The sequence below is a fragment of the Oncorhynchus mykiss genome, chromosome 2, assembly GCF_013265735.2.
Source record: "Oncorhynchus mykiss isolate Arlee chromosome 2, USDA_OmykA_1.1, whole genome shotgun sequence".
Classification (NCBI taxonomy): domain Eukaryota; kingdom Metazoa; phylum Chordata; class Actinopteri; order Salmoniformes; family Salmonidae; genus Oncorhynchus; species Oncorhynchus mykiss.
Genome location: NC_048566.1, coordinates 88362335 through 88390009, shown reverse-complemented (window position 1 = coordinate 88390009; position 27675 = coordinate 88362335). Strand labels below are relative to the sequence as shown.

Genomic DNA, 27675 nt, shown 5'->3' with positions numbered 1-27675 from the left:
GGGCCACAGTCACCCGTATCAAGAGCACCTCAGTCAGGGGATAATTAATGAGTTAATCAGTCTGGCCCAGGGAAGACCGGTGGGGGTGACATATACCTTTACCTCTATCCAAGGGATTATATTATTATTATGTACTGTACTTTCCTTAGTGTGCATGACCACTTCTACAGTAACAACGTGAGGACAATGTACAGGACACGTGTCAAACTCATTCTACGGAGAGCAGAGTGTCTGCAGGTTTTTTGCTCCTCCCTTGTACTTGATTGCTGAATTATGATCACTAATTAGTAAGAAACTCCCAACACCTCGTTGTCTAGGGCTTAACTGAAAACCAGCCTGCAGACACTAGGCCCTCTGTGGAATGAGTTTGACACCCCTGGTGTACAGTATTAGGGACTATTTGTCATTTCCCAGACAAGTGGTAAAGGTTTTAGAAGGGTCATTTGGCAAATAAGACTTATTGATGATATGAAGAATTCACTAAGGTCAAATACAAAACAATTTATAGCTATTCAACAGGTAAAAATCTTGCAATTTTATTTGCATATAAAGGCAACTAAATTCATCAAGTTAAAAAAGGTTCATAAACCAGGAAACTAAACAGGCATTTACAATGACAGAAGACTACCGTTGGCAACTTGTTTTGTGCTAGCAAGATAGCATTTTCACACAGTGCAAAAATCAGAAAAAAAAACAAAACAATTAGCAAAATTGTACTTTAGAGGGCATCCCAAATATTTTACAGCTGTTGAATATCGATACAAATCTTAAAGTGAGATGAAAATGCCTGATTCGGGCATGTTGAAAACTCACACAAGCACCGGCTCACATGTACTCCATGGAAGATGGGGTCATTTGAGAATATGCAGCATCTGTTTTCAATTAACATCAAGTGAAAGTGTTCTTTACAGCTGATTATTCATAAGATGGGAATGAACGGTTTGATGTCAAACGGTACCACAAGACTGGCCAGTCAATCAATGACCTTGACTAGAGAAAAACACGGCCAAGTTCAGTAGCCAAATGTGATTGAACGTTGCAGATAGGTCCACATAGCATATTTCTCTCTGAACATTCCAAAACGTTGCGCCACAGATCAAGGGAGATGATGCACCAGTACACAAAGCTCCTAAACAAGTGTGAGAGCACAAGAGATTCATCTATACTGGGTATAGAATAATTGGACCAATTTCATACAAATGTCAACATACAATTTCATTTCAAAGGCTTCATTTTTAACAATACACAGGCCTTTAACAGAGACCAAATAACTTAAGTTACAATGCCAAATGCATGTTCAATCATCATCATGAGGTCAAGTATTGCTTATGTAAAGAGTCCTGTTACGGTCAGGCAGTGTACTTGCCTGTGAGGCAAGGCGCTTATCCATCTTCATAGAGGAAACAAAAAAAACAACGATACAGAAAACCAGCCACTTCAGCAAATGCAAACGAATGGAAAATATGGAATATTTTACAAAGATCATTTCATTACCAGAATACGATTTTCATGCATTTTTACAAGCAGTTTACAAAAGACAAATATCTTGAAGATTAGCATTTCGTACAACTGAATTTAAAAAATGCTGGTTTATTTTACGATTCTCTATGCATTGGGCAGGTCAAATACGATGGGGGGGTTTGTGGGCTGGAAACTGGCTGTACAGGTGGAGGAGTTGATGAAAGTTGTGCATCCATCCGTCATAATGCCGTACCCTGCAGACAGAGGACAAAGATATTAGACACCAGAGTCAAAACAGAGACAATAACAGACACGGGTTATCCCCAACTGATTCAGGATTAACTGCCATTCTTTAGAACAGTATCCATGTTAAGAAGCGTTTTGCCTGAAATCTGACGACTTCCTAACATGTATGTTCAGTCCTTTATAGAACCAGGACCATGGAGGTCAGAGCACAGAACTCTCACCCTCATGGATGCCCCCAAAGGCGTGGAGCTTGGGTCGGACCCTCTGCTGTACTGTGTTCAGCAGCTCCACACAGCCCACTCTCTGCAGCTCCTTGGGAACCCAGTCCCGGAAACCTGTCCCAAACCACAACAATAGACTGATTAACACACTTGATTAACCTTTGCAAAAGACAAATGAACATAACGGAAATAAATTGAACATTAGCATTTTAATTCATAACATAGTGAGACAGGTCAGACAAACTAAGGGCGACAGTTTCCATATCTTAACGTTTTTGTATAAATGCACAGATAAACGCAAAGTTTTAGACACAATCTGTGAAGTTTGCCATTATCCTCAAGCACTTTATCAGGAAGTGAAACTCTCTGCGAGAGTAAATGGATGGAATATTTGAATAACTAATCTCAATGATTTAATGTAATGAAGGCGTGCTGGAGAAGCCGAATTACACTATAAAACAATGATGCGGTATTACCGTTATATGTGCTGTGAATGTTTGAATGGATCATATAGGTGATCTCAGTGCTGTAAATTAATTAGAATTTGTTGATGGTCACAAAGAAAACCTGTTCAGTTGGACCTGATGTTACTCTCCCATTCCTCAGCTACACCGACACACCATTTTAAACAGACGAAAAATACCAAACTCGTCATTGAACAGTCTTTGTAGTTTGTTGCTCATTTTAACATAAGAAAAATGTCGCCCTATCTCTGCTTCCATTTCTTCCAGTAGTTCAATGAATGAGTGACAGTAACTATACTGGCAAATTCATAAGTGCAAGCTGTTTTAGCAGTCTTTGGGAAAGGCTGTAGAATGGGGTGTTTTGGGGTTCTATGAAGTCAACTCACCGAGGGGAGGTCCGTGGGTCATGAGAACATCTATGCCCTCTGGAACCTGATTCCACTTATCCAATAGAGACTGGCCGCGGGGAAGGTTAAAACCCCAGCCATTAAACCACGGTGTCCTGTAGGAACACACAGTAGAAACAGTTATATAAAGAAATATACATCACACACACCTGCACACAAGAGACAGATCTAGGGGGGAGAGGGGGGGCAGAGAGTGAGGGGGGGAGAGAGAGGGAGAGCAGGGAGGCAGAGTGCCCAGGGGGGGAGACAAGGAGCGCGAGGGGGAGAGAGAGGGAGAGCGCGAGCGGGGAGGCAGAGTGCCCAGGGGGGAGACAAGGAGCGCGAGGGGGAGAGAGAGGGAGAGCGCGAGCGGGGAGGCAGAGCGCCCGGGGAGTGGGGGGGACAGGAGACAGCCAGCCATTGAGGCAGATAGAGGGTTATCATACGACTAGGACATTCATTCTGCCCGTGCCACAGCATAACAGAGGTCATCCAAACACTGGAAATGGATTAAGCTGTCAGCACCAATGAGAAGAAGCATGTTAATAAGAGTTTCATGTCTCCCCTGGGACCCTGGCCTCCTGACACTCCTCACACAGCAGTATGGGCAGCACTGTCCTGTCTGACTACTGCCTTTATTTACCGACAGCCGGGGCACATGGAGGTAAAGAGATTGTCCCGGCCATAATGGGCAGACAGAAAGGCACACGTCAGGCCAAGGTCACGGCTAATTCTGGCCAGAGCTAACTGGAAGAGGTTGGGGAGATGGGGGGAGGAGGGAGGGGTTGAAGTGGAAGCTATTTGGTCTGGACTAAATGAACGCTGATAGCTGCGGTTATATGACTGATATGGCCCGCAGTGCATTCATCAACCTGTCTGAACAGTCTAGGCTACACCGTGATGCATGGGGGAGATCTCTCTGGAGGGTTCAACACAGGGCTGCTGCTGCCTAGGGGGACATTATTAACCACATACAAACACTGCCGATTGATACTTCCCTTCAGATCAACTATGTATTTCACTCCAAGAGCCATTCCAGTGCAGGTGAGGCTCTGGGCCAAGTTTGAGACTCACACACTGTCTGATTTCCTATTGTATAGCTTTAATCAAGATGAAAACAGAACTCATACCATGCCACTATTGCCAAGTTCATTTCAAATGTGCATGAAGATTTTGATGGTCTTGTGTTACATACAGTATCAGCATTTCTGATACAGCCCCCACTGTGCGGTAGCAAGGGTCTGACACCGCCATGCACGGAGTAGCTCACAAACAGCCCCTTCATATTGACTGCACCTTTAAACACTATATATACACACAAAAGCATGTGGATACCCTTTCAAATATGTGGATTCGGCTATTACAGCCCCACCCGTTGCTGACAGGTATATAAAATTGAGCACACAGCCATGCAATCTCCATAGACAAACATTGGCAGTAGAATGGCTTTACTGAAGAGCTCAGTCTTTCAAAGTGGCACCGCCATAGGATGCCACCTTTCACCAAGCCAGCTCTTCAAATGTCTGCCCTGTTGGAGCTGCCCCAAACAACTATAAGTGCTGTTATTGTGAAGTGGAAACGTCTAGGAGCAACAACGGCTGAGCCGCGAAGTGGTAGGCCACACAAACTCATAGAATGAGATCCCCAAGTGCTGAAGTGCGCAGAAATAAACCGTCTGTCCTTGGTTGCAACACTCACTACGGAGTTCCAAACTGCCTCTGGAAGCAACGTCATCACAAGAACTGTTTGTTGTGAGCTTAATGAAATGGGTTTCCATGGCCGAGCAGCCGTACACAATCCTAAGAACACCATGTGCAATGCCCAGCATCGGCTGGAGTGCTGTAAAGCTCACCACCATTGGACTCTGGAGCAGTGGAAACACGTTCTCTGGAGTGATGAATCATGACGAATAATGGTCCGTGGCTGTTTTTCATGGTTTGGGCAAGACCCCTTAGTTCCAGTGAAGGGAAATCTTAACACTACAGTGAGCCAGGCCTAATCGTCCAACATCAATGTCCGACCTCACTAATGGTCTTGTGGCTGAATGGAAGCAAGTCCCCGCAACAATGTTCCAACATCTAGTGGAAAGCCTTCCCGGAAGAGTGGAGGCTGTTATAGCAGCTAAAGAGGGGAAACCAATTCCATATCAATGCCCATGATTTTGGAATGAGATGTTCGACTAGCAGGTGGTGTCCACATGCTTTTGGTGATGTAGTGTATTTTCCTCCAGGCTGGGCTACACTGCCTTCTCCAACCCTGTGATTCAAAGCAGATCTGTTCTGTGTTAGACCTGGATCCCACTGCTGACACCAGCGGGTAGATAAATCCTGCGTTTCCCCGATGTCTCTCGTCGCTCTCCAACCCAGCAGAGCAGACATAGACGAGATATGAACAATGAGCTGTGCTGCTCAATATGGAAGCCAGTAATAGCCAGGATGTGGTGGGGGGAGGAAAGGGGGAGGGGCATGCTCCCCAGGACCCGAGGGCGCTATTATCTTCCCATGCTGTGAGGGAGGGGGAGTAGGAGAAGAGGGAGCAGGAGAGGGGGGAGTAGGAGCAGAAGGAGCAGGAGGGGGGGAGAAGATGGAGCAGGAGAGGGGGGGGGGGGGAGTAGGAAAAGTGGGAGCAGGAGGGGGGGAAGAGGGAGCATAAAAAAGTGGGATTAGGAGGGGGCGGGGAGGAGAGGGAGCAGGAGAAGGGGGGGAGAAGAGGGAGCGAAGGGGGGGAGAAGAGGGAGCAGGGGGAGAAGAGCAGGAGAAGAGGGAGTGGGAGGGGGGAGGAGAAGGGGGGGAGAAGAGGGAGCGAAGGGGGGAGAAGAGGGAGCAGGGGGAGAAGAGCAGGAGAAGAGGGAGTGGGAGGGGGGAGGAGAAGGGGGGGAGAAGAGGGAGCAGGAGAAAAGGGAGTGGGAGGGGGGAGGAGAAGATGGAGTAGGGGGGGGAGCAGGGAAAGTGGGAGCAGGGTGGAGGATAAGAGGGAGCAGGAGGGGGAATATTGTGGGTAGGAGATTGTGGTTAGCTTGACCACGTAGACACAAGCTGTGTCTTCTCCCACCCTGGCTGTCATCACTAGGCTAACTGATTGACTACTGCTGTGATCTCCTGCAGGGGAATGATCCATCAGGATGTGGAAGTCTGGACTCCACTGTCTGCCCTGATTGGGGCAGATAAAAAAATCTAACCCAGGGTTCTACACTAACTTTTATGACAACAATTACAGGGTAGCCTACTCTTCTGTGCTGACACTGACAAACAGATCCATAAAAACGACGTTGTCTGATCCATATACAGAGCCATCAGAAAGTATTCAGACCCCTGAACTTTTTCCACATTTTGGTAGGTTACAGCCTTATTCTAAAATTGATGAAATCATTTTTTCCCTCATCTCCTCGTCTTCTCTTAACAGATATTGCCATTTGCTTTCCAAACTATGATGAACTATTGTGATATGCCCGGAAGGACCTCTACTTTTCACTGACAGTCACAACTCAACAATCATGTGGTATTTGCCACGTGCGCCGCCCAAATTGTGGGCCCTTCTGACTGTAGGCATTGTGATTTAAAACATATTTTTTAAAGCTAATGATCCTCTGTGACCAAATCATGCTTTCTGGTGTAGTAGCCTATTATGAATTATTTTATTTACTTCTGTATAGACAGGAATAGGCTAATTAGGGTATACCATTTTGGCAATTTAATTCAATTTAGGCTACTTTAGGGAAAGCTTAGTTTATGGAGTGCTACCTGTGTTTGTAGAGCAATTGTGGTGGTGTTTTCAAAACAAATGGCAAGAGCCCGACCGATAAATCGGTTGACCGATATTAAAAATGAGCTGCTGTGCTGATTAAACAAGCAATACAACTAGCTTTCTTTAGACTAGTTGAGTAACTGAAGCATCAGCATTTGTGGGTTCGATTACAGGCTCAAAATGTCCAGAAACAAAGAACCTTCTTCTGAAACACGTACAGTGAAACACTATTCTTGTTCTGAGAAATGAAGGCTATTCCATGCATGAAATTGCCAAGAAACTGAATATCTCATCTGTGTGCTACTTCCTTCAAACTGGCTCTAACCAGAATAGAAAGAGTGGGAGGCCCCGGTGCACAACTGAGCAAGAGGACAAGTACACTAGTGTCTAGTTTGAGAAACAGACGCCTCACAAGTCCTCAACTGGCAGCTTAATTAATAGTACCCGCAAAACACCAGTCTCAACGACAACAGTGAAGAGGCGACACCGAGATGCTGGCCTTCTAGGCAGAGTTCCTCTGTCCAGTCGGTGTTATTTTGCCCATCTTAATCTTTTCTTTTTATTGGCCAGTCTGATATATGGCTTTTTCTTTGCAACTCTGCCTAGAAGACCAGCATCCCGGAGTCGCCTCTTCACTGTTGATGTTGAGACTGATGTTTTGCGTGTACTATTTAATGAAGCTGCCAGTTGAGGACTTGAGGTGTCTGTTTCTCAAAATTTGCTACATAAGTCAGAATCAAGGAGGTCGGTCACATATCGTCAGATATATTGGTGATCAGTGGAGTTTGCATCCCTAAAATCAGTATCGGACCTAAAAATCCTATATTAGTTGGGCTCTACAAATGGCCACTGGATTGATGCAAATAATGATGGTTTTTCCAGGTAGGCACAGGCTACTTGCATTTCCATATACCCAAATAGGATTAGGCTATCAGTAACATCGCTAACGGCTACGCAAATTGCACGGGCACTGCACACACACACAGGGGTATTCCTCTGCCGTTTTTCCTCTTCAGAAAGTTGGTTCATTTTTGGTCAATTAAACATTACTGTTTGAATAAACAATGATAAACAAAAAATGTGTCGCACTGCCAAGTCAAACAGTCTTGGTCACAGTATCGAACCCTGAAATATTTCTGGGTCCTAATCTGCGTGCCTGGACCTCTTATTTAAGAGGCCAGTGGCAGCTTGAATTGTGATTGATAGCAGAGTAAATAAAGCCCAGTGCCTGCTTTAGCACGCAGCGTGTTGGGTTATACACAGGGGTGCAATCTTTCACCATTGCTAGGCTAACGTTTCTGCTGGCTGACTCCCACCCTGACCCCCGTAGCAGGCAGGCAGCAGACATTAAAGCCCTGAAATAACAGCCACTGTCTGGACCTGCTGCTATATGATCATCACCTCTCTCTCTGTCATTACACAAACACACACACCTGTACGTGTGCACACAACACACACAAGCTAAGCTCTGACAAGGTCCTCTTATTCAATATGGCAACCCTGTCCAATGTACACAACAAGCCAGCAAGTCATCTGTTTGATTTGAGCTATATCAGCACTTGAGCTTGGTGACCTGTCAGCTGAACCTGATACAGAATGCAGACATGGCTCAGACAGTGCCCAGACCTTTTTAACTCTAAAACAGTGCACCGACCGCACCCCTAGCTTCAGGTTATTTATGAAAGCGGCCAGGTCAGCTACTCTAATGCACTGCCCTGCGAGTACCTCAACTTTCTCCAATCTAAAAGGGCTACTGGAATCTTCAAATATGAATCACCTCAGTCAGGACTATGTGGGGGTTGTACTAGCACTAGACTACAAAAGAAGGGCATATGGCTATGTCTGGCTGTAATGTTGAACAACTCAGCTGCAGCAGAGGTAGTACTGAGAGGGAAAAGAAGGGCCTGGGGAATTACCGTCTGTCTAGTCTATCTGTAATCCCATGGGCTGCTACACTACCTAGGAAACATGTGTACTCAGTCACAAATGTTGCAAATGCTGCATTCTGCTGTGCCCTGGCCTGGACAGATGTCCTAGCTTCTGGCAGACACGAGTCACCTTAAACGTCACCGTGCCATGTACTCAGGCAGGCTTGTTGTGACACTGCACTGGTCCAATCACCCATTCAACACTACTGAGAAGCTGCTATTCAAAAGCACCATCCTCAGTGTCATGATCAGTTTTCCTTCCTTCATTCCAGCCTGGGAGTGATCATCAGTAGGCTATACACCAGGGTTCCTTCCTTCATTCCAGCCTGGCAGTGATCATCAGTAGGCTATACACCAGGGTTCCTTCCTTCATTCCAGCCTGGGAGTGATCATCAGTAGGCTATACACCAGGGTTCCTTCCTTCATTCCAGCCTGGCAGTGATCATCAGTAGGCTGGCTATACACCAGGGTTCCTTCCTTCATTCCAGTCTGGCAGTGATCATCAGTAGGCTATACACCAGGGTTCCTTCCTTCATTCCAGCCTGGCAGTGATCATCAGTAGGCTATACACCAGGGTTCCTTCCTTCATTCCAGCCTGGGAGTGATCATCAGTAGGCTATACACCAGGGTTCCTTCCTTCATTCCAGCCTGGCAGTGATCATCAGTAGGCTATACACCAGGGTTCCCCAACTGGCGGCCCGCGGGGCAGTGGTTTCATTTGGCCCCAGAGTTTTTTCTATTTCATTGTTGGACACCTGTAAATTATGTAGGCAAGATTTGCAATGATTTTGCTTTAGTCAAACATCATATATATTTGGCTTCTTGCCATCAATTTGCAGTCTACAAATTGTTTGTAATTATGTTCTGTCCTCTTGACCATGCACTCAAAAAAAAAAAAAAAACTTGGCCCGCGTCTGAATCTAGTTGATGATCTCTGCTATACACAGTTCACACTCATCTCATCCAGGGTCTTTTCTCCAGAGATAGATCTGGATGAGTCTGGTTAGTCAAACGAGTCACTTAATATTGGTAAAGGGCATCACTCTGGTTGGTTATTTCACAGGTCATTACATTGTGGTGCTAGACGGAGGCTCATTAAAGCACTTGTGATGTCCTGTAATAAGCTGTATGGATGATGATGATGTTGGGGTAACAAGCTCTTGCTGGCTCCTGGGTGTTGGATGTGGTTGGGTAATAGCGAGGCCTCTTACCCCAACTGACACATACATGGACTGAGGAGGGCAGGCTCACGGAAACTGGTGTAAGCAGTGGGATTTTTACCTGACAAAAGTGATATAGACAAAAATCCAAAAGGAACTGAGTAATATTAAGAAATGCTATAGATGGAAGGGCTGTAGTGTGGAAACCTACCAAAAAAAAAACAATTAAGCACAACAAATTCAATCCATTTTAGACAACTTCCTGGACAAAATGTTCCACTGTGATATTGAAGGTGTAAAAGTGGCAGTAGAAAATCTTAACAGTATATTTGACCTCTCAGCTTCCCTATCAAATCAAAAAATTTCAAATAGAAAACCGATAAATAATGACAAATGGTTTGAAGAAGAATGCAAAAACCTAAAAGAAAGTGAGAAACCTATCCAACCAAAAACATAGAGACCCAGAAAACCTAAAAACTAAAGTCTACGCCTTCACTATGGTGAATCACTAAAACAATACAGAAATACACTACGGGCAAAGAAGGAACAGCACATCAGAAATCAGCTCAATGAAACTGAAGAATCCATAGACTCCAATCACTTCTGGGAAAATTGTAAAACATTAACAACAAAACAAAGAATTATCAATCCAGATGTATGGGTAAATCACTTCTCCAATCTTTTTGGCTCGTAAAGAACAAACAGCAAAAACATATACATGATCAAATACAAATTTTAGAATCAACTATTAAAGACTATCAGAACCCACTGGATTCTCCAATTACCTTGAATGAACTACAGGACAAAATAAAAACCCTCCAACCCAAAAAGGCCTGTGGTGTTGATGGTATCCTCAATGAAATGATAAAATATAACATCATCCTTAGCTCTGGCATCTTCCCAAATATTTGGAACCAAGGACTGACTGATCACCCCAATCCACAAAAGTGGAGACCAATTTGAATATGCATCAACAGCAACCTTGGGAAAATCCTCTGCATTATCATTAACAGTAGACTCGTACATTTCCTCAGTGAAAACAATGTACTGAGCAAATGTCAAATTGGCTTTTTACCAAATGATTGTACGACAGACCACGTATTCACCCTGCACACCATAATTGACAAACAAACAAACCAAAACAAAGGCAAAGTCTTCTCATGCTTTGTTGATTTCAAAAAAGCCTTCGATTCAATTTGGCATGAGGGTCTGCTATACAAATTGATGGAAAGTGGTGTTGGGGGTAAAACATATGACATTATAAAATCCATGTACACAGGCAACAAGTGTGCGGTTAAAATAGGCAAAAAACACATTCCTTCCCACAGGGCTGTGGGGTAAGACAGAGATGCACCCTCTTCAACATATATATCATCGAATTGGCGAGGGCACTGGAACAGTCTTCAGGACCCGGCCTCACCCTACTAGAATCTGAAGTCAAATGTCTACTGTTTGCTGATGATCTGGTGTTTCTGTCACCAACCAAGGAGGGCCTACAGCAGCACCTAGATCTTCTGCCAGACCTGGGCCCTGACAGTAAATCTCAGTAAGACCAAAATAATGGTGTTCCAAAAAAGGTCCAGTCGCCAGGACCACAAATACAAATTCCATCTAGACACCGTTGCCCTAGAGCACACAAAAAACTATACATACATTGGCCTAAACATCAGCACCACAGGTTACTTCCACAAATGGGCGGCAGTGTAGCCTAGTTGTTAGAGCATTGGGCTAGTAACCGAAAGGTTGTAATTTTGAATCCCCCAGCTGACAAGGCACAAATCTGTCGTTCTGCCCCTGAACAAGGCAGTTAACACACTGTTCCTAGGCCGTCATTGAAAATAAGAATTTGTTCTTAACTGACTTGCCTAGTTAAATAAAGGTTAAAGGTCCGACACCCGATAATTATCAAAATCCAGAAAAGAGACGTTAAATTATACAACCACCTAAAAGGAAGTGATTCCCAAACCTTCCTTAACAAAGCCATCACCTACAGAGAGATGAACCTGGAGAAGAGTCCCCTAAGCAAGCTGGTTCACAAACAGACCCCACAGAGCCCCAGGACAGCAACACAATTAGACCCAACCAAATCATAAAAAAAAACATTACTTGACACATTGGAAAGAATTAACAAAAGAACTGAGCAAACTAGAATGCTATTTGGCCCTAAAAAGAGAGTACAGAGTGGCAGAATGACTGACCCAAACTTAAGGAAAGCTTTGACTACAGTGCCTTGCGAAAGTATTCGGCCCCCTTGAACTTTGCGACCTTTTGCCACATTGCAGGCTTCAAACATAAAGATATAAATATATGTTTTTGTGAAGAATAAACAACAAGTGGGACACTTTAACAAATCAAAAACTGAAAAATTGGGCTTGCTAAATTATTCAGCCCCCTTAAGTTAATACTTTGTAGCGCCACCTTTTGCTGCGATTACAGCTGTAAGTCGCTTGGGGTATGTCTCTATCAGTTTTGCACATCGAGAGACTGAAATTATTTCCCATTCCTCCTTGCAAAACAGCTCGAGCTCAGTGAGGTTGGATGGAGAGCATTTGTGAACATCAGTTTTCAGTTCTTTCCACAGATTCTCGATTGGATTCAGGTCTGGACTTTGACTTGGCCATTCTAACACCTGGATATGTTTATTTTTGAACCATTCCATTGTAGATTTTGCTTTATGTTTTGGATCATTGTCTTGTTGGAAGACAAATCTCCGTCCCAGTCTCAGGTCTTTTGCAGACTCCATCAGGTTCTTCCAGAATGGTCCTGTATTTGGCTCCATCCAACTTCCCATCAATTTTAACCATCTTCCCTGTCCCTGCTGAAGAAAAGCAGGCCCAAACCATGATGCTGCCACCACCATGTTTGACAGTGGGGACGATGTGTTCAGGGTGATGAGCTGTGTTGCTTTTACGCCAAACATAACGTTTTGCATTGTTGCCAAAAAGTTCAATTTTGGTTTCATCTGACCAGAGCACCTTCTTCCACATGTTTGGTGTGTCTCCCAGGTGCCTTGTGGCAAACTTTAAACAACACTTGTTATGGATATCTTTAAGAAATGGCTTTCTTCTTGACACTCTTCCATTAAGGCCAGATTTGTGCAATATACGACTGATTGTTGTCCTATGGACAGAGTCTCCCACCTCAGCTGTAGATCTCTGCAGTTCATCCAGAGTGATCATGGGCCTCTTGGCTGCATCTCTGATCAGTCTTCTCCTTGTATGAGCTGAAAGTTTAGAGGGACGGCCAGGTCTTGGTAGATTTGCAGTGGTCTGATACTCCTTCCATTTCAATATTATCGCTTGCACAGTGCTCCTTGGGATGTTTAAAGCTTGGGAAATCTTTTTGTATCCAAATCCGGCTTTAAACTTCTTCACAACAGTATCTCGGACCTGCCTGGTGTGTTCCTTGTTCTTCATGATGCTCTCTGCGCTTTTAAACGGACCTCTGAGACTATCACAGTGCAGGTGCATTTATACGGAGACTTGATTACACACAGGTGGATTGTATTTATCATCATTAGTCATTTAGGTCAACATTGGATCATTCAGAGATCCTCACTGAACTTCTGGAGAGAGTTTGCTGCACTGAAAGTAAAGGGGCTGAATAATTTTGCACGCCCAATTTTTCAGTTTTTGATTTGTTAAAAAAGTTTGAAATATCCAATAAATGTCGTTCCACTTCATGATTGTGTCCCACTTGTTGTTGATTCTTCACAAAAAAAATACAGTTTTATATCTTTATGTTTGAAGCCTGAAATGTGGCAAAAGGTCGCAAAGTTCAAGGGGGCCGAATACTTTCGCAAGGCACTGTATACATAATGACACTTGTAATGTCTTTATTATTTTGGAACTTCTGTGAGTGTAATGTTAACTGTTCATTTTTAATGTTTAGTTCACTTTTGTATATTATTTCCTTCACCTGCTTTGCCAATGTTAACATATGCTTCCCATACCAATGAAGCCCCTTGAATTGATACAGACAGAACCACTGGTGTAGTGGTTGTTATAGCTATTTACTACTGTGTCATAAGCAATTTGATAGGCTTGGCCATTACATTTGACAATTTAATCATCTCGATTGTTAATTATTATTTTTTAATATGAAAGAGGTTTTGCAGATTTTTTTTGGGGGGGGGGGCATTGAAACCAGATAAAACCCTGACCATTATTCAACCTGCCAAAGATAGGTCAAAAGGCCTAGCCTTCTGAATCCACTGTGGACTTGTGGTAGGCTGGAGCTCATCCAAAATGGTAATCCCCTGAATAGAGGGCAGGCATCTCCTCCTCTGTGGGTGTTCATCCCACTCCTAATCTCAACCTCTCCCCTCCTCTACCTCTCCCTGGGCTTTGCTTATTGTCTGTCTGACCCGCTCTTCTGTCTGCCTGCCCCCCCCCCCCCCACTTGCCTGCCCCCCTCAGGCAGCCTGGCCTCTCTCCCTGTGCCCCAGTTTGGCCTGCCTGACTGCCTAATGCTGGGTGAGCGTGAAAGCCTCCAGCGCTGCACTGCAGTCAGTCAGAGCTGGGGCCAGAGCAGGGCAGTGCAGAGAGATCTGAGAAGTGTAGCGCTGTCGACATCAGCAGCTAATTAACACTGACGTGCAGTTTGCACCTCCGGGCCAAAGGTCACTTTACAATCAGGGATGTCAGCACTCAGCAGGTAAGGCCTCGCAGGGGCCTGTAGGGCAAGGTAGAGTAGAGCAGGGTAGAGCACGGTAGAGTAGAGCAGGGTAGAGCACAGTAGAGTAGAGCAGAGGGTAGAGCAGAGCAGAGTAGAGTAGAGTAGAGCAGGGTAGAGTAGAGTAGAAAACCGCCGCTAACCAAAAAACAAAGGTAATACACACAGACTAGACAGAAAGGAACATGCACATATATTGCGCTGACTGTTGCAAGACACTGGTTGCCACAGTATCGGTGAATCCTAAACCAAACCCTCCACTCTCGCTCGGAGGGCCCTCCGAGTAAGTGATTTGTGATTCAGCCTATGACTTGAGATCAGTCCCAAGTTGTTGTGACTAGAAAGAGGGTTCACACATGAAGCAATAGTAGGAATTTCCACCAAGTAATGCTGAAACTGGAGCCCTTACCTTGGGAGTTACAACCTCATTTCAGTCAGATATGGCCTTATTTATTTCCATAAACAGATGGTTTATTTGAGGCTAAGCGCTCACACTGTTGGCAATTAGTCAGGCAGCTTTCCATTCCCGTCTATCTGCTACACAAACAGACAGGAAATCAAAGCTACACATGACAGTGAGACCAGTCTCCCAGTCAATAAAGTACATTACCAGCCCAGCATGGGTGTCCATGTGAGAGATTGGGGGAAATGCAGGCTCAGAGCTATGCTGTCCTCACTGACCCACACACACACAGTGGAAGTGCTTTAATGGCAAACACACACTGAAGTGACACACACAACTCTGCTACGGTTTCCATGGCAACATATATCCACACTTTCTTTGTGGCTCTGCCTGACGGGCTCTCATCCAATGTAAACCCAAAAGGTCACATGACCAGTGTGTGTCTGCGCCATAAGAGGATTAGAGGAAGTCTTTGATTTTCTAAAGCCAGACTCAGACTGCCACCCCGCTCTGAGCTAACCATGCTGTCTATAGTATAACACCTCCCCCTGCTCTGAGCTAACCATGCTGTCTATAGTATAACACCTCCCCCTGCTCTTAACTAGCCATGCTGTCTATAGTATAACACCTCCCCCTGCTTTGAGCTAACCATGCTGTCTATAGTATAACACCTCCCCCTGCTCTTAACTAGCCATGCTGTCTATAGTATAACACCCCCCCCCCCCCCCCCCCCCCCGAGCTAACCATGCTGTCTATAGTATAACACCCCCTCCCTGCTCTGAGCTAACCATGCCGTACATCCAGATCCTTGCCATCCAGGACCTCTATACCAGGTGTTGTCAGAGGAAGGCCCAAAAATTGTCAAAGACTCCAGCCACCCAAGTCAAAGACTGTTCTCTCTCCTACCACACAGCATGTGGTACCGATGCACCAAGTCTGGAACAGGACCCAGAACAGCTTCCACCCCTAAGTCATAAAACTACTAAATAGTTAACCAAATAGCTACCCGGACTATCTGCATTGACCCCTTTTTCAATAACTATTTTGAATCATCACATATGCTGCTGCTACTGTTAATTATCTACTGAATCTTGTTGCCTAGTTACTCTACCACTATCTATATACAAATATTTACCTAAATTACCTCGTACCCCTGCATATCAACTCGGAACTGGTACCCTATGTATATAGCCAACTTATCGTTGCTCCTTGTGTATTTATTCCTTATGTTATTATTTTTTTTAATGTCTCTCTGCATCGTAGGGAAGGTCCTGTAAGTAAGCATTTCACTGTTAGTCTACACCTGTTGTTTACCAAGCATGTGACATAACATTTGATTTGAGATGGCTACTGTGGTCATGGTACTGTATTAGAGGTCGACCGATTAGGATTTTTCAACGCCGATACCGATACAGACAATTACAACAATACTGAATTAACACTTATTTTAACTTAATATATTACATCAATAAAATCAATTTAGCCTCAATTAAATAATGAAACATGTTCAATTTGGTTTAAATAATGTAAAAACAAAGTGTTGGAGAAGAAAGTAAAAGTGCAATATGTGCCATGTAAGAAAGCTAACGTTTAAGTTCCTTGCTCAGAACATGAGAACATATGAAAGCTGGTGGTTCCTTTTAACATGAGTCTTCAATATTCCCAGGTAAGAAGTTTTAGGTTGTAGTTATTATAGGAATTATAGGACTATTTCCCTCTATACCATTTGTATTTATTAACCTTTGACTATTGGATGTTCTTATAGGAACTTTAGTATTCTACTAGGAGATAAGGAACATTTAATGTAAATGTGAGGCTTAAGTCTGCAGACAGACATGCTATCTGGCTAAAGTCTGTTGCAGTGCTATCAGAAGTATCTAGGGGTCAAGGTCTTGAATTTCTGGCTTTGACAATCACACCCGCCCCCGCCCCCCTACAACATTCATCCAGACTGTGTCAGTCAGTCTTGACTCAGACCTAGAGCAGGCCTGCAGTGTCTGTCAAGCCTAGCTGATCTCTTTGCGGGTGGTGGAAATGACCTCTGATCACTAGGCTCTGAGGTGACAAGGGTTACCGTGGCCTGCTGGGAGTGCATTCCCTAAAGGGGGTCAGGCCCAGGGTTTGATCCGTACGCTCCAACAAAAGAACCAGGATGTGTCGGAACAAAAGCCACTTCCTGCTGGAGAGGCTCGGAGATCTGGAAAATAGCCCCTGTAATGACGACCCCAGAGCTCTTCCACAGACCTCCCATCATGCATCTGGGTGGCTGGTTTGCTCCCCTTCCAAGATAATAATTTGATTCAGCACTACTCTGACTGAAACACTATGTTTCTGCCCTCATTGTTGCCCTTTCCTCTCTGCCTGCAATGTGAGAAACATTTATTTATCACCAGGATATCCAGCATCTTTGAAGTGGCAAATATATGATTAAATCATGCTTGAAGAGCTCCCACCTCAAGACGGGAGGGTTAACCCCTGAGAATGAGAGTTGGGCTCAGGACGCTTATATAATATAATAGTGACTTAGCCAGGTTAAGGTATGAAGACCTAAAATACCAATTCTCTCACTGTCACCATCTTTACGCTATACCTGGTCAGACTGTCATTGTCAGGGTAGTCATACCTATTCAGCTGGGACTAAACCCCTCTCTCTTTCTCCCAGAACACACGTCCAGCGACTGATGAAGAACAACACGGGCAGAGGGGGGCGTGTGGTTCACAGAACATTATTAGATCTGGGATTGGGGGAGAGAGAGCCAGTAAAAGGAGGTTGGTGTGTATGTGTCAGCCAGCAGGGAGTTGTGGAGGCCAGACTGGGGTCAGTCAGGCTGACACACAATCGCCTGATTCCACTGCTCTGGCCTCGACCCTCTCCAGACACCCAGGGCCTCGGTACAGCTAGCCAGCCTGCCTGTCCCTGTCCACCCTACTAGGGAGAATACAAAAGAAATACCAGGAATGGAGATAAAGCTTGGTTAGCTCTATACATTACGTTACGCTTTGTAACTATAGCCTCAATATCCCCTTTTGAAAAAGTGTCTCACAGGAATAAATATAGAAAATATGTAGCAGACACAGCATTCTAAAACTTATCAAAGATCATGTCTATCACATGCATCATGCCTACATCAAAACTCTTCACTTGACAAACTCTTAGAAACCCCTCCGTGTGGCTTCCTCATCCAAACAGAGATCAATCATTCAGCAGTGACACCGTAGTACGGAGGGAAACTAGAAAAGCAGTGGGTGAAGGGTTAACTGGGCCTCAGACTCAGCGGTGTGGCTGGCTGAGGATATGGGTGTGTGATGACATAACAGTTTGGAGCCGAGTACATTGTAAGTACATGTCTGTCTCCACGGCAGCCTGTAGCGTGTCAGGACATGCCCCAAGTCTAGGACAGGAGGAGAGGACACGGCTGGCACTGACCCACACCCAACTAACCACAGACGTCTCTCTCTCACGCACTCTGTGTCTAATAAAAGACATGGAGTCCCTGTCAGGACTCAGGACAACACAAGGCAATCCCCTCAATGGGGTATGGAAATGGAAGAAAGCAAAAAGGAATGTAGAACTTAGAAGCAGTATACAGCATGGGCTTGGTCTGCAGTGTTTCATATCAACCATGGACACACACTACTAAGAAAAACTCAACTAGACTAATTCAGGGACTTAATAAGCAAGCAACGAATATTTGAGCAACACGGCAAACTCAGGTACAGTGATCAGTGTCAATGAGGTCATATTATGCAGTAGTCTGTCACTCAGTGATTAGCCTCTATAGTCACTGTATCGTAACACTATCGACTACAAGTAAATAAGTCATGATACTTATCTAAAGACAAGAGAGCAACTTACCATGGTGCCCCGTATATGCGGAATCCCTTGACTGTGACCTCAGAGTCCTGCAGGTAAGTACAGTTAGAGAGAAGGGCCTGAACATCGTCAAAGTCCTCTGGTCTCAGCTTAGAGACGGAGGGAAAGCGATAGTAATCCTGCTTGACCAGCTCAGCCATGAAGTCCTTGTCAAACGTCAGTTCATGGTTCCCTGCAATCACCACCTTGAATTCATAAGGTAGACTCCCTGCAGGAGAGACAGCAGGGAAGACATGTTGAATATGGATGGGATAGATAGCTTTCTGTTACTGTTCAACATAAGGCAAGTGACATGTACAGAATATAAACATTACATAGCTTTGGCCAGTAGCCTGGTTTCTAGGAATACCCCAGTTGGTGAATCAATATTCATTCACTAGAATAGAAAGTTGTCTTTGAGAGGTTAAGGGAATGGTCCATGGAAGTAAAACGCCACAAATGAAAAGGTTAAGGCTTCTTGACCTCCTCAGACCAGGGTGAACTTTTCTCCCCTCTTACAAAAGAGCAATAACTGCAGATAAAGACCTTAGTTACCCAGCCAACGCACATCTCAGTCAACAAAGGGGAATTTCACCATTTTTCATTTGACCTTTTTACTTTCTTGGAGAGAGGTCCTTTGTCCCAGTTACCTCTTATATTACCGCAGCAGCTCTGTATAGGGCTCAAATTCAAAGCTCAACTCAATTTTCTCTGGGCTGTATGCTAAAATGTATTTGAAACTGAGGAGGATGGCAGTGTTTTAATGTGTGGCCGGCCTTCAAAGAAAGTTACTTCTTCCTTTCTGCCGGTTCTTAATTTCAAATGTTTAATTTACAGTAGTAAATATTAAATAACGTCAAAGCAGACATTTTTTATGAGGAGAATAGTTTTTGCTTAAATAAGGAAGTCCAAATGATACCAAATACCGTTGGTATAGTAACTTACAGCTAATAACCTTTTTAGTCAAGATAGAGGTTACTGTACAGCACATATGTCAGAGTCAAGGCCCGCGGGCCACATCCGGCCCGCAAGAAGGTTTTTTACGGCCCCTGGGATGATCTTGATTTATTATTAGAACCGGCCCGCAGCAAGCCGGCAGCCCGCAGATCTTTTACACGCACCAATACTACATTTCCCACAATGCAAAGGTGACGCACCGAGCAGTAGGCTGCTTCATTTCAATATTTATTGGCACAGCAGTCGTCAGCATCACAGTAAAATTAACTTTCAGATACCCATCAAAAATGGAGAACCGGGGGTTTCAAACAAGGTGGGAGTCGGAGTATATGTTCACGAAGGTAGCTGGAAAACCTGTGTGTCTTCTGTGTGGAGAAAGTGTGGCGGTACTGAAAGAGTATAATCTGAGACGACATTATGAAACGAAACACGCGGACAAAAACAAGAATATGGACATGGAACAAAGGCTACAAAAGGCAGAGGAATTAAAACGAGGCCTCAAATCTCGACAGGCTCTGTTCAAAAAAGCCAAATCACAAGGCCAGGCTGCTGTCAAGGCCAGTTTTATTTTGGCAGAAGAGATCGCTAAATCAGCCCGGCCATTTACGGAGGGGGATTTCATCAAAAACTGCATGATTAAAGTTTGTGACGAAGTTTGCCCAGAAAAAAGGCAACTCTTTTTAAATGTGAGTCTGAGCAGAAACACCATTGCCGAGAGAGTAGACCAGTTGTCCATCAATCTAAAAGAGCAGCTTGTGAAAAAGGGAAAAGATTTTATTGCATATTCCTTGGCTGTGGATGAGAGCACCGACATTTCTGACATTGCCCAGTTGTCAATTTTCATCCGCGGAGTGGACTCCAACCTAAGCGTGACAGAGGAGTTTTTGGCTTTACGTCCTATGCATGGCACAACTACGGGGCATGATTTGTATGAAGAGGTGTCAAGATGTGTAAATGAGATGGAGCTGCCTTGGGAAAAACTCGTGGGTTTGACAACCGACGGAGCACCTGCGATGTGTGGACACAGGAGCGGACTGGTGGCGAAGATACGGGAAAAGATGCAAGAGGAAAACGCGACAGGTGAGCTGACAGCTTATCATTGTATCATACACCAGGAAGCGTTGTGCGGTAAAGCCTTGAAAATGGAGCATGTAATGAGCATCATCACGCGCACAGTTAACTTTATCAGAGCCAAAGGTTTGAATCACCGCCAGTTCAAGGCATTTCTGACGGAGTTAGAAACGGAGCATGGTGATTTGCCTTATCACACAGAGGTGCGATGGCTAAGCCAGGGAAAGGTGCTTCAAAGATGTTTCGAGCTTCGTGAGGAGATTTGTCTGTTCTTGGACAGCAAAGGGAAAGACACAACACAACTCCGAGACGAAATGTTTCTGTGTGAAATGGCTTTTCTGTGTGACATTACGAGTCATCTGAATGCAATAAACTTGCAGCTGCAGGGTCGGGATCGTGTCATCTCTGATATGTACAGTACAGTGAAGGCATTTAAAACCAAACTGACTCTGTGGGAGACGCAGATGCGGAAAGAAAATTTGAGCCACTTTCCCAGCTGCCAGACCATGAAAGAGAAGCTCTCTACCAGTGCGTTCCCGAGCACACAGTTGGCTGATAAAATAGGTATGCTTGCCGCTGACTTTCGACGCCGATTTGCTGACTTTGAAGCACAAAAAAGCAGGTTGGAACTGCTCGGTAACCCATTTGCTGTTGCCGTGGAAAGCTCACCACCAAACCTCCAAATGGAGTTGATTGACCTCCAATGCAATGATGCACTGAGGGCAAAATATGCGGCAGTGGGTGCTGCGGAGTTCGCCCGTTTCCTCCCCGGCACAATGCCCCAGCTGCGCATCCAGGCTGCTCAAACGTTGTCTATGTTTGGCAGCACATACCTGTGTGAACAACTGTTTTCTTTGATGAACCTGAACAAAACATCACACAGAAGTCGACTTACTGCTGAACACCTCCACTCAATTCTGAGGATTTCTTCAGCTCAGAGCCTTACCCCGAACATTGATGAACTTGTGGAAAAGATGGGACACCACCAAGTATCACCCTCAACCTCAAACAAGTGAACATTACTGTGCAATCACATATTTAGAGTTTTTACTCAGTTCAAGTTTAAAAGTTAAAATTTAATATTTGTTTTCACTGCATGTTACTTCTCCTTAAACAAAGTGTTGTTTTTGATTAATAGATTTTTGCACTTTATTTTTTTGTATTTCAATCCAATTATATTTTAAAAATATTTCAGTTGAGTGGATGATAGAAAATTGCTATTATTGTTTTTTCTTTGAAGTAAATTTAGCCCACTTTTGCTAAAATAGAAAATATAGTCTACTGATGGTGCCTTGAATCTCACGCTTCTTTCATTTAATGTTCATGTTATGGGGATATTTATATAAAGGAAATTTGTCTTTTGTGTCTGTTGAAAATTAAAGATTACTGACAGAGCCATAAGAAAATATTGCTTTATTTATCTGATCATATTGTAATATATTTGTTAGGTTTTCAGTAGGTTCAATTAGGTTCACTAGACTATATGCGTCATTTAAAAATTTTTCAATGAACATTCGAACAGTCCGGCCCTCGTCTTGTAGCTGATTTTTTTATTTGGCCCTCCGTCCATTTGACTTTGACACCCCTGCTGTACAGTATGCTGAGCACGGCCGGCACGCTCATAAGGCAGGATTAGGCCACCGGCTATGACGGCAGATTGACGAGGGAGACATTTTCTGAGCTAAACTGACCAAGACATCCAACAACAACACATAAAACCTCACATAATTCTGCCCAAAACCAATATATCTCAACCAGTGGCAAAATGGGCTTTTAAGGTGAGCACTGATGCCGCCCTGTGATAAACAGTGCCCACTTTGTCAAAGGCAGGGTGCTCCTCCACGTTATGTCAAAAAAATGATCAAACATCAATCATGTAGCAAATACAGGATACAGTAGAAAGAGTATGGGGCCTTTTCTGTAGTCTACAGGATGGAGATAAAATCTATGACAATGTAATGAGACGGACACTTTTTACATCATGCAGGTTTCTCTGATCAAATAGCCTAACCTAAATAAAAAATGTGCTGTCACGTTAACAAACATATCCTTAAAACAGGCCAGGTCAAAGTAAAATGGATAATATGGAATAGACGATCAACTGTTGTCCAGGAGTTTCACCCCATTGTCATGATCAGTTGCATTTTACCTTTATTTAACTAGGCAAGTCAGTTAAGAACAAATTCTTATTTTCAATGACAGCCTAGGAACAGTGGCTCAACTGCCTTGTTCAGGGGCAAAACGACACATTTGTACCTTGTCAGCTCGGGGATTCGAACTTGCAACCTTTCGATTACTAGTCCAATGCTCTAACCACTAGGCTACCTGCCCCCGCATCAAGCTTGTATCTGTACATTTTTGGACAAGCATAGCGATAAAAAAAAAATACTTCTGCATTTCCCGCTGTGGAAACACATTGCGGCAGGGTAGCCTAATGGTTAAAAAAAGGTAAAATCATTTTTTTTAATCGCAAATAGGCTCACGATAACTCCTGATAAAGTTGGGCAGCTGATATTCAGAGCTTAAGTAGCCAAATTGATTAGTCACATGAATCAGGACTAAAAAGCCTGTTTTAATGGTGGGCCTACCATTGCAGCTGACAAAATTAAATTTCAGGCAAAACTGTAGGCTACACCTCATTAAGCACGGAGAAACGCCGATGTCTTTTGGCCTACTTTTTTTGGTCCTGTTCGGACATCTTTTAAAAAATGTTTTACAAATGGTAGGCTGACCACATAGATGGGCATTCCTAAAAAAAATTATTTCAGGCAAAACTGTAGGCTACACCTCAGTAAGCACGGGCCGATGCCTTTTGGACATCTCTTTTGGGTTCAGATTTGGTGGTCTAGACCGGTCTTAATTTGAACGTCCAGGGACATTCATTGATTTTTGGTCCATAAAATACATATTTTCACCTTTCATTCAGAACCTAAATTTAACCTAATTTCAAAATCTGGTAAATACATATTTTACACGTCTTTTCAACATCATTTTTGGTCTGGCCTAGGGCGGCAGAATGGCAAGGTCCGTCCCTGATGCTGAGGGTTGAGAGCAAAAAAACAGCAGTGTGTGTGACTCTCTTTACCTAGCCAGTCATTGAACTTCTTGACCTCAGAGGGTAGGCCCAGTTCAGTGAAGTCCCCAGTATGAAGCAGGACGTCCCCGTATGGCATCTGGATCCCATCCGTCCTGGAGTGTGTGTCCGACACGCAGACGAAACGTGTATGACCGGAGGGCTTAGGGGCGTCATAGGGAATGGGCTCCACCCTGTCATCGAAGAGGGACAGCAGAATCAGTGTACGAGTTTGTGTCAAATTATTAAAGCAGCCCTGCATTTGAAAATGTAACCTAGGTTGTCAATGTGACACATGCAGCAACCTCCAATATAAAATAACATTACAAAAAAAAACAGCCTTCTCTAAAGATGTTTAAGGAATCCCAAACTGGAATTGGCCGTCCAACCTTTAAGCTAGTGCAGGTCCCTCATAAAGTCTCACAGTTGCCTCGTCATTGGGAGCCAGACTGTGGGAGCCAGGCTGTGATTGTGAACTCATGTGGAATTTTGGGCTGCCAGGGCTGGCCGACTGCAATGCATGGAATCATGCTGGAAAATTATAGATTAAGCTGCTAGTTTGAATGAGTCGACCAAGGTGTTTTAATGCAAATCATCACAAAATCCAGGAGGTTTTTCATTACTCTTGCCATGTGTACCTATATCTCTATCACTGTTGACTTTGGCTTCTTCTGTTAATTACACTCTACACTGTCCTGTTCTAAAATGCTCCATCCGATTTGATTACTATAGCTTCAATAAACAATTTAACTGATACAAGGTCCATCTCGCTGTTGTACTGAGACATCTGTCCATGGTCTAAGACAAATAGACAAAGAGAGCGCAGATGTGATTTAAAAACTGAAATTTAAAAAAAGGTTAATCGTGGACTAAACGAAAAACACTGGTTAACAGAAGTCCTGACTTCAATAAAGACGACATCTGTCTTACACCTTTGTTTTGTCTCTGCTGGAAAAGCTAGTTTTGTGTGTCAGTCAGTCAGTCAGTCAGTCAGTCAGCCAGCCAGCCAGTCAGGAGCACCTGCCTCCCACTCTGACCAACCCGGGCCCACCCATCCCATCCACAGCAACACTCATTACATCCTAATGATTAGAAGTCAATAGGGAAGTTACTTAGAATTGAGCTGTGACCCAGAGGTCAAAGGAGCATTGTTAAATAGCTTATAAACCCACCTCACCTCTGACCTCAGTTACATTAATAACATGAAAGGTGGCTTCCACCTCACACACTTTAACCTCACACACTGTAGGTTATTTGACAGGGCACTGAGGATAACCAAACATGTTTAAGTCATACTCCATCTATTCAAGACAAGCTAATGTGTGCTGAGAATAGAGCACACAGAAGGTATGGTGGTGGATGTTATGAGGCCAGATGTCCATATATTTAGTCTTTTGTTTGAACACATTCATCAATCAATCAATCCTCTGTGCACTGTAATGGCCCATCAGATGAAAAAGAGATAGATACAGTGCAGGTCTGCGGCTAGATAGATACTCACATGTGGACATGGGGTGGTTGGAAGCGGCTCTGGTTAATGTTGTAGTGGGTGAAGGCCTGTGTGGGGTTGGAGCTGTACTCGTCCACAGTGATGGTCACCTTGCCCTGAGATGGGGGGTTTCTGTGAGCCATGGCTCTGCTGCTTGGGACATGGGCAGTTAGTTTACCAGGATCCAGAACCATTTTAGGGAGTTGGCATCATTCAGAACAGCCCCGTTCACTAACTCAGACCCACCGGCCCTCTGGACAACTGGCCACAATCTGTACCACCGCAAACAAAAAGAGAGGAGCACACCTCAAAATACAGTAATTGTGTAGCAGACATGATTAAAAATAATGTGTTGCTGTAAATGACAGCTTTAAATGAACCACTTGTGTTGTACAAAAGCAACATCAGGAAGACACCCAGAATTAAGAATTATTCAACCACTAATATCAGAAGAGGTGATACACTTTCATATTTCTCGCTAATGTCTTCTGAAGTGCTGATAGATTTTACCTACAGTAGTTAGGATACAAAACAAGCTTGAACATTAAACCTTTAACAATACTGTAACGTCAGTAGGAAATATATAATATCAAACTACTGTACGCATTGAGTTCCAATCAAAAGGCTTGAAATAACCCAGGCCTACATTTTTTTTTTTACAAATGTAAAAGTGACAGAGTGAATTGATACAATGTAACCAAACGAATTGTAGTTGCTGTATTGGCCAGATGACAAAACAGTGAACTTAAACCACACCACTTTCGTTCAAGACATTGGAAACTGAAAATTAAAACATAAAAACTACCCAGACGAATTTAACATTAGCAGGTTAGCAGCGGTGCAGAGTGCAGACAGACATTTACTATCAGTCAACTGTAACAAGCTGATTATCTACAAGCTGAACTGTAAGATATTTTACATAAAAACATGTTCCCTCTAATTTTGGTTTCACCGCTGCAACATTTGGAAAAGGGGATTTTTAAATATATGCACCATTTCTACCAATCAGCCTAAATACACAGAAGAGACTAAATTGAACCTCTCACCCGATATTACAAGATCGTGTTCTTCCTCATTTATTGTAGGCCTATTGTGCATTACAGAACAAATTACAAACATAAACCAAGCTCTCTCATCTACAATATTACGAACAGCAACATTTACAGCCTCGACGGAAACCTCTGTATCCGAATGGCTCGTAAATGACAAATCACCCCTAACCCACCGCTTTGTGCCTCGTTATTTTTTCCCAGCGATGTTCTTGCCAAACGGGTGGCGAGTTCCGTTCATCCGGTAGATATGTTCTCAGGGTTAGCTCTGTCTATGTTGTCAAAAACGCCGTCCCATTGATAACGCAGACAACTTGGAGGTCTTGAGAGGTGGAGGTCGTGGCTAGCAGGGCAGAACCTTCGACCCTGGGAGACCCTCGGCTGGCTCTTGAGGAAATGCGACAGAAAGGCAACGGGCGAGATAGGAGCCTCGATGTGAGAAGAGAAGGGGGAGCCCGAGAGAGCGGAGCAGCGCGAGTCTGCGAGAGGACTGCCACCGGGGTCAGAGAGCACACAGTAGGCTACAGAAGCTCAGAGCCAAGGAGGCGACTGCACTGGGACAACTGTTAGTAGAATTGTAAATAGGATTAAAAGCAAGCTATTTTTGAACGATTTATATTTTTAGATAGCCTACAAATGGGCTCATTTAGCCATAGACGACTTTGTTGCCTAAGAAGTTTGAGGGTATTATTCCACGTCTGTTTAAAGAAATAGTCGGTGTTGTATTGCACTATATTTTAATTGTTAAAACGTATTATACAAAATACGACAATAATTAACATTATACAGAATAAAATACACATTTGAACTGTTAAATGTAAGGTCGTACATATCAGGGTAAATTAAAACAATGATGTTCACTTGGAAATGATAAGAAAACAGGCTATACATTTGTGAATAAACTATTATGACCGTTGTACTGCATGTTGCCTTCTTAATGCATGCAGTATCCTCAATCTCAATAGCAACAAAGGAGAAAAGAAAAAGTAACACTATTCTTCAACTAGTTTAAATGTATACATGAACAACAGTGCATAACATTCAGTATGTTGGTGTGCTGTATGCAGTCTTGCGATCCTATGCAGTAACAGTTGAAGTGGTCTAATCTCCCAGAGGAAGTGATTAGGTCTAAGTGCTGTTATGTGGCCCTGTTCCTTAATGTAAGGCCCCTTCAGCAAACAACATATGCATTATTTTGCTTTTCTACTGACACGGGTGCATAACCTGACTCCATGCAATTACCTCATACTTAGGATATTTTCATTTAGTTGTAACGTATTACAGAGGAAAAAATGACCTTTCCTTAGTGTTGATTCACACTTCAGCACTTCCTAGATAACAATATCTGGTGCTTTTCGATGTAGGTGTGTGTATGTGACGGTTTGTGTGTGACAGTGTGTGTTGGTGGGAGTCATGCAGTATGTACAAGGATGGGTATTTCTCTAAGCCTTCATATTCTCTCCTTTTTTCCCTCTTTAACTCTTGTCTTAGTGTGT

General features: G+C 43.8%; 1 protein-coding gene across 2 annotated transcripts; it reads right to left on the bottom strand.

Annotated features, from left to right (window-relative positions):
• Positions 1 to 514: 514 nt before the first annotated feature.
• Positions 515 to 26699, bottom strand: mpped2 (metallophosphoesterase domain containing 2b). Of its 2 annotated transcripts, none has more exons than XM_021575859.2 (7): positions 26356 to 26699; positions 25143 to 25402; positions 23654 to 23835; positions 18544 to 18769; positions 2779 to 2894; positions 1929 to 2042; positions 515 to 1715 (listed from the first exon to the last, which is right to left on the bottom strand). In XM_021575859.2, exons 2-7 carry the CDS (start codon positions 25322 to 25324, stop codon positions 1606 to 1608), a joined length of 930 nt encoding a protein of 309 aa, XP_021431534.2. In that variant the 5' UTR covers positions 25325 to 25402; positions 26356 to 26699; the 3' UTR covers positions 515 to 1605. The 2 variants fall into 2 exon arrangements, with proteins under 2 accessions (XP_021431534.2, XP_036814370.1); XM_036958475.1 differs by lacking the exon at positions 26356 to 26699 and adding an exon at positions 26177 to 26301.
• Between the last annotated feature and the right edge of the window lie 976 nt (positions 26700 to 27675).